We start from the raw sequence: 11,567 nt of genomic DNA on the forward strand, positions 1-11,567 counted from the left end.
GCTTTGTTTTTAACAATTACGCGTAATTTCTAAATTAAATAATATTTTATTTTTTTACATTTATCATTATATGTCGCTTTTGATTTAATATTAATGTTAAAAAAGATTCGCATATATTTCAGATTTTGACGAAGGCGGAAGCGGGCGCTATATAATCTTGGATTGGGGCCTCATTCAGGACCTGTGGTGATCAGAGGAAAATTGCTGCTGAGCAACTGGAGCGAGAGACCTAAGAAAGAGGGAGAGAGAGAGAGAGACATAGAGAGAAAGAGAGCTCATATTAACAAAGTAATATTAGCCTGAGGTACAGTGCTGGTTCCGGTCAGCCTGCACTGAAGCGGCTGAGCTCACTATCCTGTTTAACCCGGCTAACTTTACACTCACTGTTGTGCTTTAGCAGTTCAGCGCGCTTTAAAGGCTTATCATGCGTAATAATAGTAGTGAATAGTGAGACCCGAGTTAGCTATCCGGCTAGCCTTCGGATTGTTTCCGACAGACGGTGAGCCGAGGTACATACAAACGTGGATATATTGTAGGAGCCATAGTTTCATTTCTTAGTGTGTTTTTGTGCGGGCGTGTGTGTTACATTTTATGAGACGTTTCCATTTAAGACTTGCTTTTTGGTAAAATAATAATAAATACACAGCATTAGTTTGTTTAGCGTTTGGCTAGCTTGGTTGGAAGCTCTTTCGCTAGCTCGTTGGCAGTGTAAACGCCTTTCCCCCCTTCACTGTTTTTTGGGGTTTCGGTAAAACACAAAGCACAAATAAAGGTTTAATTTATTATTGTGAGGACAGCCTAGTCCCTTGGGGGCACTTGTGTATTTGAGACTCGGCGGTTGAGTATAAAAGTTGGCTAATTGTAGCATCCGCTGTGTGAGGAGTAACTTGAGGGGGTTATCTAGAAGCAGGTAAGTTAATTGGCAACCAGTATTAAAATATATACTGACTATATTTTATTTTAAAATGAAAGCTAGTCTAATAAGTGCTCGTTTGTTTGTTTTTTGTGCGTAACAGTTAAGAGCTGAATCTGAATGCTAACCCATATAGAGCTAGCATCCGGCAGCGCCAGCATTAGCGCCTAAATTGGCTTTTTTCACGCCGTTAAAACTAACGCTAAACTGAACAGCTGATTACTTCTAACCCTAACCCGGGATAGCTGTTGTTCCTGAACCGAATTTGGTTTACATATCTACATTGCTTTCATCGCACAAACTTGCTCGAGTTTGCCTAAACACACAACACACTGCTTAATGAGCTGTTAACGCTAATTAACGTCAAACTAATGGCGCGACTTTAACTGTTTTAGTGTAGGGTCGTTGTGGGATTTATAAGTTGCAGTGGTGAACAACTCTGGTATTGGAGGACTCTTTGTGCTCGACATTTTCGTGTTTTTCTTGATCGCACCCATTTCAGTTCACTTAACAGTTAATTAGTTGACTGGTTAACACCTGTGCTAGCTGAGAACACTTTGTGTTTCTTTAATAAAATAATTATAGCCAAACCAACAAATACTGTTCTTTTTATATAACATTATTTGTGTGTATGTATGTATATTTATATATGTATGTGTGTGTTTATATAAAATGTATATAAGTTTTAATGTTTGTTGTTGTTTTTTTGCAGGTACTTGGAGTGTCCAAGACTTAAGCTATCATTTGGCTTTCTGCTTCAGTCATGGAAAAAGATGCCTGTATAGAGGATCAGGAAAATGGCAATAAAACGATCCACATTGCGAAGCCATCGCTACTGAATTCTGCCTATCGATACACCAAGGTCAGATACGGCTTCTTTACAGTTATTTATTGTTTTGCTTTTTAATTGCCTGTTTTATGTGATTAGAATGGACTTCTTACTGCTTTATTTGGGTTTTAATTTCTTCTGCTTTAATAGTATCTTTCTATGTCTGCAGCTATCTTTGAATTATACAGAACTTTGGTCAACTGTGTTAGATGTTTTTTTAATTTGTTTTTTTATTTAGTTATTTATTTTTAAAAAATAACTTTTGACTGACTTTATTAATCAGTCACCTTGAGACCATGTTCTTTACAGTCTTGTGTGTTCACATTAGGGCAGAGGGATTTTTATTAATTCTTTTTTTTTTCTTGCACAGGAGGAGCTTTTGGAAATCAAAGAGCTGCCAATTTCTAATGAGAGGCCTGAGTGCCTGTCTCAGAAATATGACAGGTGAGAGTTGCCCTTAATTAGCAAATAAGGCTGCCACAGACTGAGGTGCTGTTTTATTCCTTTACTTAATTCTTAGATCAAGTTTAAGGATACAGTTGGACCTAATTTTTCAAAGGTTGTTTCCCAAACAGTGATGTAGAAAAAGTTGATTCTGTGATTGATGGTTTTGCTTTAAAAAAAAAAAAACGTATTCTTTTTTTTTCTTCTTTTTTTTCTCTAGTGATGGGGTGTGGGATCCTGAAAAGTGGCATGCATCATTGTATCCCTCAGAATGTGACTTAACAGGGGAGGCATACAAGAGAGACTATGCTGAGGACAGACCGCCCCTGAAACGTAGAATTGCTGGTAAATTTATGTACTACTTCTAATGTCAACATTGCACTTTTTTTTTTTTCTTTTTTCTTTTTTGAAATCCCATGGTTGATTCAAATCTCCTCATTCAAAACTTTGTGCTACTCTTCCAGACCCACGAGAGCGTATTAAAGAGGATGATTTGGAGGTAGTTCTTAGCCCCCAGCGTCGTAGTTTTGGAGGTGGCTGCCAAGTGGCACCTGCTGCCCTGACTCGGCGTCCCATCAGCCCCCTTGAGAACAAAGAAAATGAGTCACTGCGTCTCGGAGGCACACGGCGTATTGGAAGTGGTCGCATCATGGCAGCACGTGGTTTCGAGAGGGACATTCGGGTTGACAAAGAAAGGGATCGGGAACGTGACTTCAAGGACAAGAGATTTAGGGTATTGTGTAAAAATGTGCACAGATTTTAGCCAATTCCAGTTTTTTGTTACAAAGTAGACAAATTTCTTTCCTGCTTTACTGACCTTGATTGGTGATTTTAACATCCTAGTAGGACTAAGGATTGAGATGTAACCTAGCGCTTCTTTGTGCTCCCATTACAGAGGGACTTTGGTGACAAAAGAGTGTTTAGTGAGCGTAGAAGGAATGACTCTTATGCTGAGGAGGAGCCGGAATGGTTTTCTGGTGGACCCACAAGCCAGTCGGAGACCATTGAGCTTATTGGCTTTGACGATAAAGTCCTAGAAGATGACAAACGGAAATCTAAGCGCTCACGAAAGAGGACAGAGTCTATAAAAGAAGGCATGTAGATTACTAATTTACTTTAATTTGTGTGTATGTTAAAAGGTTTATTTTCATGAACTTGTGTACAGAAGTAAGTGATTAGTTTGCCTTATTGCTTGCCCTTTGTGTTCAGTTGAATGCAATGGTGGTGTGTCTCAGGAGGCACAGGTGGTCCATGAAGGAGGAGCTGATCAGGAGGTTCCTCATCCAGACATTCTACCTGAACAAACAGCTGGGGAGTTTGACTTCAATGAATTCTTTAATTTGGAGAAGACCATGCCTGGCCTGGCTTCGGTAAGATATGGGGAGCACTGCATGCTTAAATGGGTGATTGGGTTGATGTGTGGGTGATTGTCCTGAAAAATGGTCACACCTGAGGCGTTTCTGTTGGTGTCTTTTCCTAATTCACAGGTCAACTTATATCGTGTGATGCTTTATATGCTTGTGCATCTGCCCTGATTAATTTTTATTAATTCTGTTTCTTTGATTGGTAAAGCATCATGTTGGGATTGTGAGAATGGGTTTTGTCCTTGGTTAAAAACATTTGGCTTCTTGGTCGGCTGAGGACATTTTGCTAGACAGCTAGCTAAGCAGAATCAAATTTATGCCCATCACTGATCCATTTAAAGATTAGTTTGAATGTGTATTTGATGTGAGTTTGATGTTCATGAAGTGGTATAGAATCTTTATAGCTTAAAGAGGCCTTTTGGTTCATGGTTATTTTGGTTAAGCTTTTGCCCATGGCTTTCAATTACCTTTTCCTGAAAGCCCACACTTCGTTTTGCCTTCATTGCTCTAAACTGCCTGCAAGCTTTCATCATGTAAGTGACAATCTCACCCCCCCTCCCCCAAATAATTGTTCTCTATGTTTACTGACATTTACCAAATGGCTTGCTTATTCTCAATTTTTCAGATGATTGAAGATGTGCTTGGTGAAGGGCCAGTCTCGGCTAGCCGGTTCAGCCGCTGGTTCAACAGTAATCAGAGTCCTTCTGGTAGCCGTTCCAGCAGCCGCTCCACCCCTCATGAAGAACTTGAGAAACTACCAGGTACTGTAAAAATCATGCATGTTTTAATGCTGCGGTTAGATAAACTCATTAAAAGACTGTAAACTGTGGCAGTATAGGCCAAATGGAAGACTACGATTTTTGGTTCTATATTGCATTTATTTCCTTCCAAAGGGGATGGGTTGGGGGAAGGGGGAACTAACTGGTGACAAACAAACATCAGGGTCACCATCCAGATATATAAGCCTTGTTTAGATATGTAGCATAGTTTTTCTTTTAAAAAAATAATAGAATTGTTTTCATATATAGATCCATGCAGTAGTTCTCCTGGTCAGGGTCCAACACCCTATTTTACACCAATTCCTTTGGAAGAGAGGAGGGAGAAGGTGGACATCTTGGAGCTCCTTCATAAAGCCAAAATTGACCTTAAGCCCCTTCTTTCCAGCTTAAATGCAAACAAAGCTCATCTCAAGGAGAACAGTAAGTAATACTCATGTAACAAATGAATCTGTTTCCTTTCTGGCTCTGGTTTAACAGGATATAACAATTCTGATTTGTCCCTCTGTTGTAGCTAACTCTGGGGTGGTGTTGTCTTTGGAGGAGGTTGAGTGTGGTTTAAAGGGGCTGAAAGTTCAGAATGAGCAGCCTCAGTCAGCTCCCAGGCAGCTGCAGGCTCAAGGCAGAGGAACTCCTTTCATGGCTGAACACCTGGAAGAAGCTCTTACAGGTACCATGGGGGTCATGGCACGGCCCCGTGACCCTGACATGTCTGCATTTAACAAGCTGGTCAGCAGTATGAAGGCAAGTGGAACCCTGCCCACCCAGCCCAAGGCCAGCACAAGCAGCGTAAGTGTAACCCCACAGTTTGTTAAACATGCATGTGTCTGAGCATGCTGCTCTCCATCATATAAAGCTGGGAGTGAGTAGTGCCAGGTAAACTTGTTTCTCAAGGAACTTGGTATGTAAAAAATATTTCCATGTGCCTGATTGGGGTGTGCGACTCATTTTATGAAAATTTGTAACTAGGTGATTTTGTGATATGCTAAAAATTCCAGGCTGATCAGATTGCTAGTTGAAGTACTAATCACAATCAGCAGTGGTTTCATTGTCATTTGTGCTATAGTCTGTAATCTTTTTAATCCTTAGACCGCACAACTTGAAGGAATTCTTAGTTTTCTCAAATTTGTAAATTTTTGGGTGAATTTCAATGCATTTTCCTATTTTCTTTTGACATGGGCAATGCAGCAAGAGGTCTTGACCCTAAGGTGACTTCTAGCTTGAACTAGTCTTGCAAATCCTATCTTTAGCTTTGTTTCAGCAAAGCATGCAGAAAATGTGTGCATATATTGCATCAGCAAATGTTTAATTATTTTAAGGGTAATTGGTAATAGTAATGTCTTATTTGGATTAATGATGGGCATATGTTTGTTCTTTCTCTAGGATTAAAACCGCGGTTATAGTACAAGCAGTCCAACTTTGGACACTATATTTGGTTTTGAGTAGTCAGCATATTTGGCTTCATAGTTCTATTAGGTTTAGGAGCCTGCATCAAAAGTTGTCATTTGAATTCTAATGACATTCTGCCAGAGAAACAGCAGCAATGTGTATGGCAGGCCATATTATGGATGGTTATGCGTGTTTGAGTAAATTGTACGTTTGACATGAAATTCAAAGAGCTTAATTACTGAATGTAGTCTGCAGTGGCTTCTTTTATCGTGTAAAGGCAGCATTTGTACTGGAATGTGTGGTAATGGCTTTCTATATCACATTATTGGTGTGGGAAACACTGGTGTCGGTCACTGAACCTTGTATGTGGATTTATTGTAAAGTTGATGCCCCTTTTTCCCCATGTGTGCACAGCTACAACAGTCTACAGATCCTGCCATCCTGAGCACCATAACTGAGGCTCAGGTACCTGCCATACAGCAGAAGAATATATTCCAGGTGATGCATCCTTAACATTGTAAAATCGAGGTCTCTATATTTATACATATTTATCATTGGTCTGTGTTGCTTTTGTGCTGTAGGAGTTATTGGGTGTTCAGGGAGCTCCGCGGGCAGGTTCTCCCCTCTTAAGTGGTCTGTTGGCAAACCCTGAAGCTGCACCTGTTTCTGTCCCTGGTTTGTCGCACCAGCGTGGTTCCTCACCCCCTCTCTTTCCACACAGAGGTCCCATTCAAGACTTCTATGCAGGCATGCAGACGGGAACAGGTAGCAAATTCGTAATCTGTTTAATAGAACTGCACACTTAAATGGTGTGGTCTAGGGCTGTAGCCTTCTAATATTTTAGTTAATCGAGTATTCTACCAGTATTCGGATAAAATGTACTTTTGCTTAAACAGCAATGTAAAATATACAAGAGAGATTAATTTGTTTTCTTTTTAGAAAAATCAACATTTATTTTTTTAATATATACAAAATCAAATCAAAAAAATTGTCATTCACAATACAAGAAATAGCATAAAGTTGACTGAGATGAATTAAGTGCATTACAGTGCTATACATTATTTTAAAGCCTTTTCTCAGATGCAAAAAGTGAAAAAAGGTGTTTCAAATAACTATCGAACTAAGGCACACACTAAAATAAATATTTATACAAATACACCAAGTTGTGCAACTTAACTTTTAGAACTAGCTAATTTTTATCGCTCCCTTTCATTTTGCAGCTCGCAACATAACACGCCCTTAAATCAATACACGGGTAACCGTTTGCGTCTCCTTTCCGCTTTGTGGGTGACGTAAGCTCTGTTTACTGGCGGCTTGCATCCCAACAAATGTGTCACGCCAAACAAATAAGTGCGCAAGGACATAATGCAAGCTTTTAAAATTAATTAAAAGGTTAGGGGCAGAAGATTTTCTTATTTTTTTTTTTTTTGTAATTGAACTACTCGAGGAATCCACCCCAGCAATGGACTGTTCTCTCTGTTGCGGTCAGGAAAGCGATTCTGCTCCCTGAAGGCCAACATGGAGACTGAGGAGGAGCATCTTCCGGCAGGCGATACAGTCTCTTAGCCAGATCAATACTTGGGACTAAACAATCTCTGCGTCTTTGCACGTTGCACAATTCAGTCATGGACATTTTACAGGACTAAACCTCTTTTGCATTTTTGCATAATGCATAGTAATGGACACTCATGCACTTTTGTACAGTTTATGGAGCATGGACATCTACACACATGCATATTTGCACACTTACTGGTTATTTCCATTTAAATTAATCTTTATAGTTTTCTCTCATTATATAGATACTTTTTATATTTATATATATATATATTTTTTTTATTTTACATTAAGGTCATGGACGGTCTTTTAAGCATTTCACTGAATATTTTACTGTATGACTGTATGTGCCAAATAACATTTAAATTTGAGGAATCGTTTCAGCCCTAGTGTGGTCTGATTTATTGGACTTTTTAGTTCTGACTTGCTTCCATGTCTTTACTGTCTAATTGCAGGCTTCCCTGTTGTCCCACAACAAATTCTGGGAGATCAAATTCCTGAGATGCACAGAGCTTTAAGTCCAGGCCCTACCCCACAGCAGGTGCCAACTTTTACACTGTATACAAATATGGTAGAATTGTATAAGAATGTAGAGATGACCTATTGAATGTGTTTCAGTTAAGGGTGCTGTCTATGGGAGTTGACCAGGCAGAATTGAATGCTGTAATGTTTCAGCAGGATTTGGCATTACATGGTTGCCAGTACCAGCAAGGCTATACCAAACCTGGCCATGATAAAGCCTTTCGAAACAGGTTGGTATAAAAAAAAAAAAAAAAAAATTTAGTCTAGCTTAAGTAGTAGCCAAAGGATGTGTTGAGTGACATACAAATTGGCAACTGTACAGTGCAACAGTGTGTTCTGTATACAATATATTAAATCTAAGTCTATAAAATGCCCTTTGACGTTTAACTGCCACGTGTATAAAAATGCCTTTTTATTTTTTCACCAATTCAAGATTAAAAGTTGTATAAATATTATTGTAAAATGTTACATCAGGGTTTTTTGTAAGGGGGTGGTTTAATATGCATGATGTAATTTTCAAACCAATGTCCTGATTTTCTGATTGTGTGTGGCCAGTTGAATGAGTTGTTTAGGTGCTTGGTATTATGTATTTTAGGCAGACAAGGCTTACCAGGTCACCTGTTCCTCACCTGCATGGCAGAAATTCCCCTGTCAGTGCAGTCACTAGTATGGTGAGTTTAATATGAATAGATCAAACCAGTAACACTTTTGTTAGTCTGTACATGGTCTTTAACCCTTGTGATTAGTTTTTAAAGTTGTAGAATGTATTGGGATTTCTATAAGCTGGGAGATATAGCAGGGCAGAATTTGATGCTTTTAACTTGTTTTGTCTCTTCCTTACCCAGCAGTCTTATGTTTCTTAGACAATTTGCCTTTTTTTCTGCAGCTGTCTCCATCTTTCACCCCAACATCAGTCATTAAAAAGATGTATGAGTCAAAGGAGAAGACTAAGGATGAGCCAATAAGTAGGCCAGGAAGCAAAGAGGATACTGCAAACTCGCAGGAAGGTAAGGTTTTTAGTTTAGCTGTACTGCTTGACTGTTTCATAATTCTACAATAAAACGTACTGTCTGTTTTATAGAGAGTCCCTCTACCAGCTCCTTCCTTGATGGTGTGGACAATGGTGGACCTCAAACAAGTGGCATTAAAGCCTGCTCCACCCCTGTATCTGCCCAGAATCGCCACTCAAAGGAGGTTGAGCGAGCCAGGCCAGCCTCCACCACAGGACAGAGCACTCCTGCTATGCTGTCACCAGGGTCCTCTTCCTCGTTTCCCAGACCCATTTACCAAGTACCCTTTTTACCTCACGTCCCCTTGGTTAGGCCTCCACCACAACTGCATCCTGGTGTGGTACAGAGGATGATAGCCCAGGGGATCCAGCCCCAGCAGCTTGGACCTGCACTCTTACAAACAGGTGGGATTGTTTTTTTTTTTTTTTTTTGGGGGGGGGGGGGGGGGGGGGGGCATGGTTCATTAGTTTTATGTAGATATTCCTGTATCGGAGTTCACAGTTGGTGTAATATCAGGGGTCTGTCTGTCTGAACAGGACTTTTCCCCCAGACTGTGGATCTGTCCCAGCTGCAGGGTCTTCCTCCTGCGCTCCTAAGCCAGCCTCTGTATCCACTGGGCACTACAGGACACCCACTTATTCCCCCCAGAGCTGCTGGACCACATGTGCAGTTAGCAGTCATGCAACAACAATTCCAGCAGCAGAGGCCTAGTAAGTACCAAGAGTTATACTGGTGCATGTTGTAGTGTAACATTTGTAACAACAGTTTTAATAGTGGTATAAAATGGTGCTTGTAGGTGGAGCCCCCCCCCCTCCTTTTGGTTGACCTGTTTTAATCTTTCTCTCTCTGTGCAGGTATACACACAGTACCCACTGGAACCCCGCAATCACAGAGCCACAGCACGCAACGGACCAGCCACACTCAGCGGCGAGCAGGGAGTCCACCTCTTGGCCTGGCTAAGTGGTTTGGCTCAGATGTGCTAGAGCAACCTCTCCCTTCCATGCCTTCTACTAAAGTAATCAGTGTTGATGAACTGGAATTCCGCCAGTGATGACGACCCTGCAGCCAGTCATAGAGTAAAGCAAGACCTCTCTTCCTCATGGCCCTGTTTAGTTAAAAAAAATGTGAACTTTAATTTCTATAAAAATGTACAGGTGATGGAGCCTTGTGTCTTTAATAGGCTCGGTCATAAACCTTATAGATGTTGATGGCTAGAAGTTAAGAGTCCTGGACTACTTTTTTTTTTTTTTTTTTTTTTTTTTTTTGGTGTGGCCTGTTAAAATTGTCCCATCAAATTATTTAGGGATTTGATTTTTGTACTGTTTATTTGCAGTAAAGAAGTAAATAATGTATAGGCCAGAATTGTACAGATTATGGAAATTTGTTTCCTCCCTGTACATAGCTTTTTTTTTTTTCTGCCCTGTTTTGCTGTGTGGAAGGTTTCAAAGTAAATGGGGCCACTGGGGAGTTTTCCCTCCCCCACATGTAGTGAGTTCCACATGTTGTAGCCTTAGAGCTGGTCGGAATGGGAATAGGCTCCACTGCTGATGACTGGTTTGTAGAACAAGATGTGCTTACAGGTGTGTGTGTGAACAATACTGTCCATACCCATACACCATCTCTTGTGGACAAGTGTAGCTGGAACCTAGTCTAAGTGGGACTACAGTATGTATGTGCCTTTCCTTACTTTCTTTATACCCTCTCCCCAACCTTCACTTTCTCCCTTAGCCAGTCACTAAGGAGAAGCACTGAGTTGAATCACTTTTTGTTTTAGGGTGACAGGGGTTGAATTCAAGAAAATGTGCTCCAAATTAAAAGCACAATAAAATGTTCAATAAAAATATTCACTTTTGTTTTTTGTTAGTCAATGTTTGGATTCTGCTTTTTTTTTTTTTTTAATTCATGGTCCTATAGCAAGAACATGGACAAACATTGGAAATAAGTCTAGATTGTGCTCATTAAGCCATGTAAGTTTATTTGAAGTGCACTGATGGGGACCTCTAATCAAATTCTGACATGACTTGACTCCGACTTGAGACTGAACACTCAATTTCAGCCTGGATAAAATGCAGCAAACTGAAAAAAAAAAAAAAAAAAAAACGTATGTGGCTTTCAGAAAAATTAATTATTGGTTACAATACAGTGTATAATTTCAGAAATTTTTGTAAGTGAAATGCTACAGAGAAAGGACCTCTTTCCATCATATGGTGGGATAAAAATTGTTAGGAAGTTAATTTAACTTTCCACTTGGACCAAATTATTATAGATTTTCCCCAAAACAGTTGTAAAAGGCATGTAGGATGTGTCTTAAAGATAATAAATGTATAATCTTTAAAAATAAGGAGACAACCAATAGAATGTCACTTTCAGTTTTAGTTCTGCTGTGAGACTGAATATTGCAAATTTGTTCTATTTTAAATAGCTAAAATCACTAATGTAATAAACGGGGAAAAAAATCTTACCTAAAGTTGCAAAAGATTACAATCCAGACTTGTATCCGTTTTTGACTTGGTTCTTGTATTAATGATGGGGGAGTCCAACTATTCCTAACTCTTCTCCCAATGAAGTTAAGGTCAGAAATCTATGGTGGCTAAGTCCTGTGTAAAAATTAATTTAATTAGAGAACCAAAGTCACATTTTGAACCTGATGAAATTTGGCATTGACACCCTGGAATATGCATGTGTCATTGGGGAAGAAAGTCCATTAATTGGTTAACCGGTCATTTAGATTTTATTTCATTGCTGCATAATGTTGATACTAGACCT

At 39.7% G+C, this 11,567-nt stretch overlaps 1 protein-coding gene across 3 annotated transcripts; it reads left to right on the forward strand.

The window, feature by feature from the left end:
- The first annotated feature begins 196 nt into the window (after positions 1–196).
- eif4enif1 (eukaryotic translation initiation factor 4E nuclear import factor 1) lies at positions 197–10,664 on the forward strand. Of its 3 annotated transcripts, none has more exons than XM_053499089.1 (19): positions 197–304; positions 1,626–1,775; positions 2,113–2,186; positions 2,407–2,531; positions 2,651–2,919; positions 3,082–3,280; positions 3,396–3,556; positions 4,176–4,311; positions 4,579–4,749; positions 4,841–5,115; positions 6,130–6,213; positions 6,297–6,480; positions 7,725–7,810; positions 7,888–8,021; positions 8,387–8,462; positions 8,678–8,798; positions 8,873–9,205; positions 9,338–9,511; positions 9,656–10,664. In XM_053499089.1, exons 2-19 carry the CDS (start codon positions 1,677–1,679, stop codon positions 9,850–9,852), a joined length of 2,898 nt encoding a protein of 965 aa, XP_053355064.1. In that variant the 5' UTR covers positions 197–304; positions 1,626–1,676; the 3' UTR covers positions 9,853–10,664. The 3 variants fall into 3 exon arrangements, with proteins under 3 accessions (XP_053355064.1, XP_053355062.1, XP_053355063.1); XM_053499087.1 differs by having other exon boundaries at positions 203–910; XM_053499088.1 differs by having other exon boundaries at positions 203–509.
- The last annotated feature ends 903 nt before the right edge of the window (positions 10,665–11,567 follow it).

This window comes from Clarias gariepinus, chromosome 6 (genome assembly GCF_024256425.1).
Source record: "Clarias gariepinus isolate MV-2021 ecotype Netherlands chromosome 6, CGAR_prim_01v2, whole genome shotgun sequence".
Lineage (NCBI taxonomy): Eukaryota > Metazoa > Chordata > Actinopteri > Siluriformes > Clariidae > Clarias > Clarias gariepinus.

Coding starts and splice junctions, on each gene's coding strand:
- eif4enif1 (XM_053499089.1), top strand. CDS start 1,677: ATGGAAAAAGATGCCTGTATAGAGGATCAGGAAAATGGCAATAAAACG. Junction 7,811..7,887: donor CAGGCCCTACCCCACAGCAG/GTGCCAACTTTT, acceptor AATGTGTTTCAG/TTAAGGGTGCTGTCTATGGG. Junction 8,463..8,677: donor TCAGTGCAGTCACTAGTATG/GTGAGTTTAATA, acceptor TTTTTTCTGCAG/CTGTCTCCATCTTTCACCCC.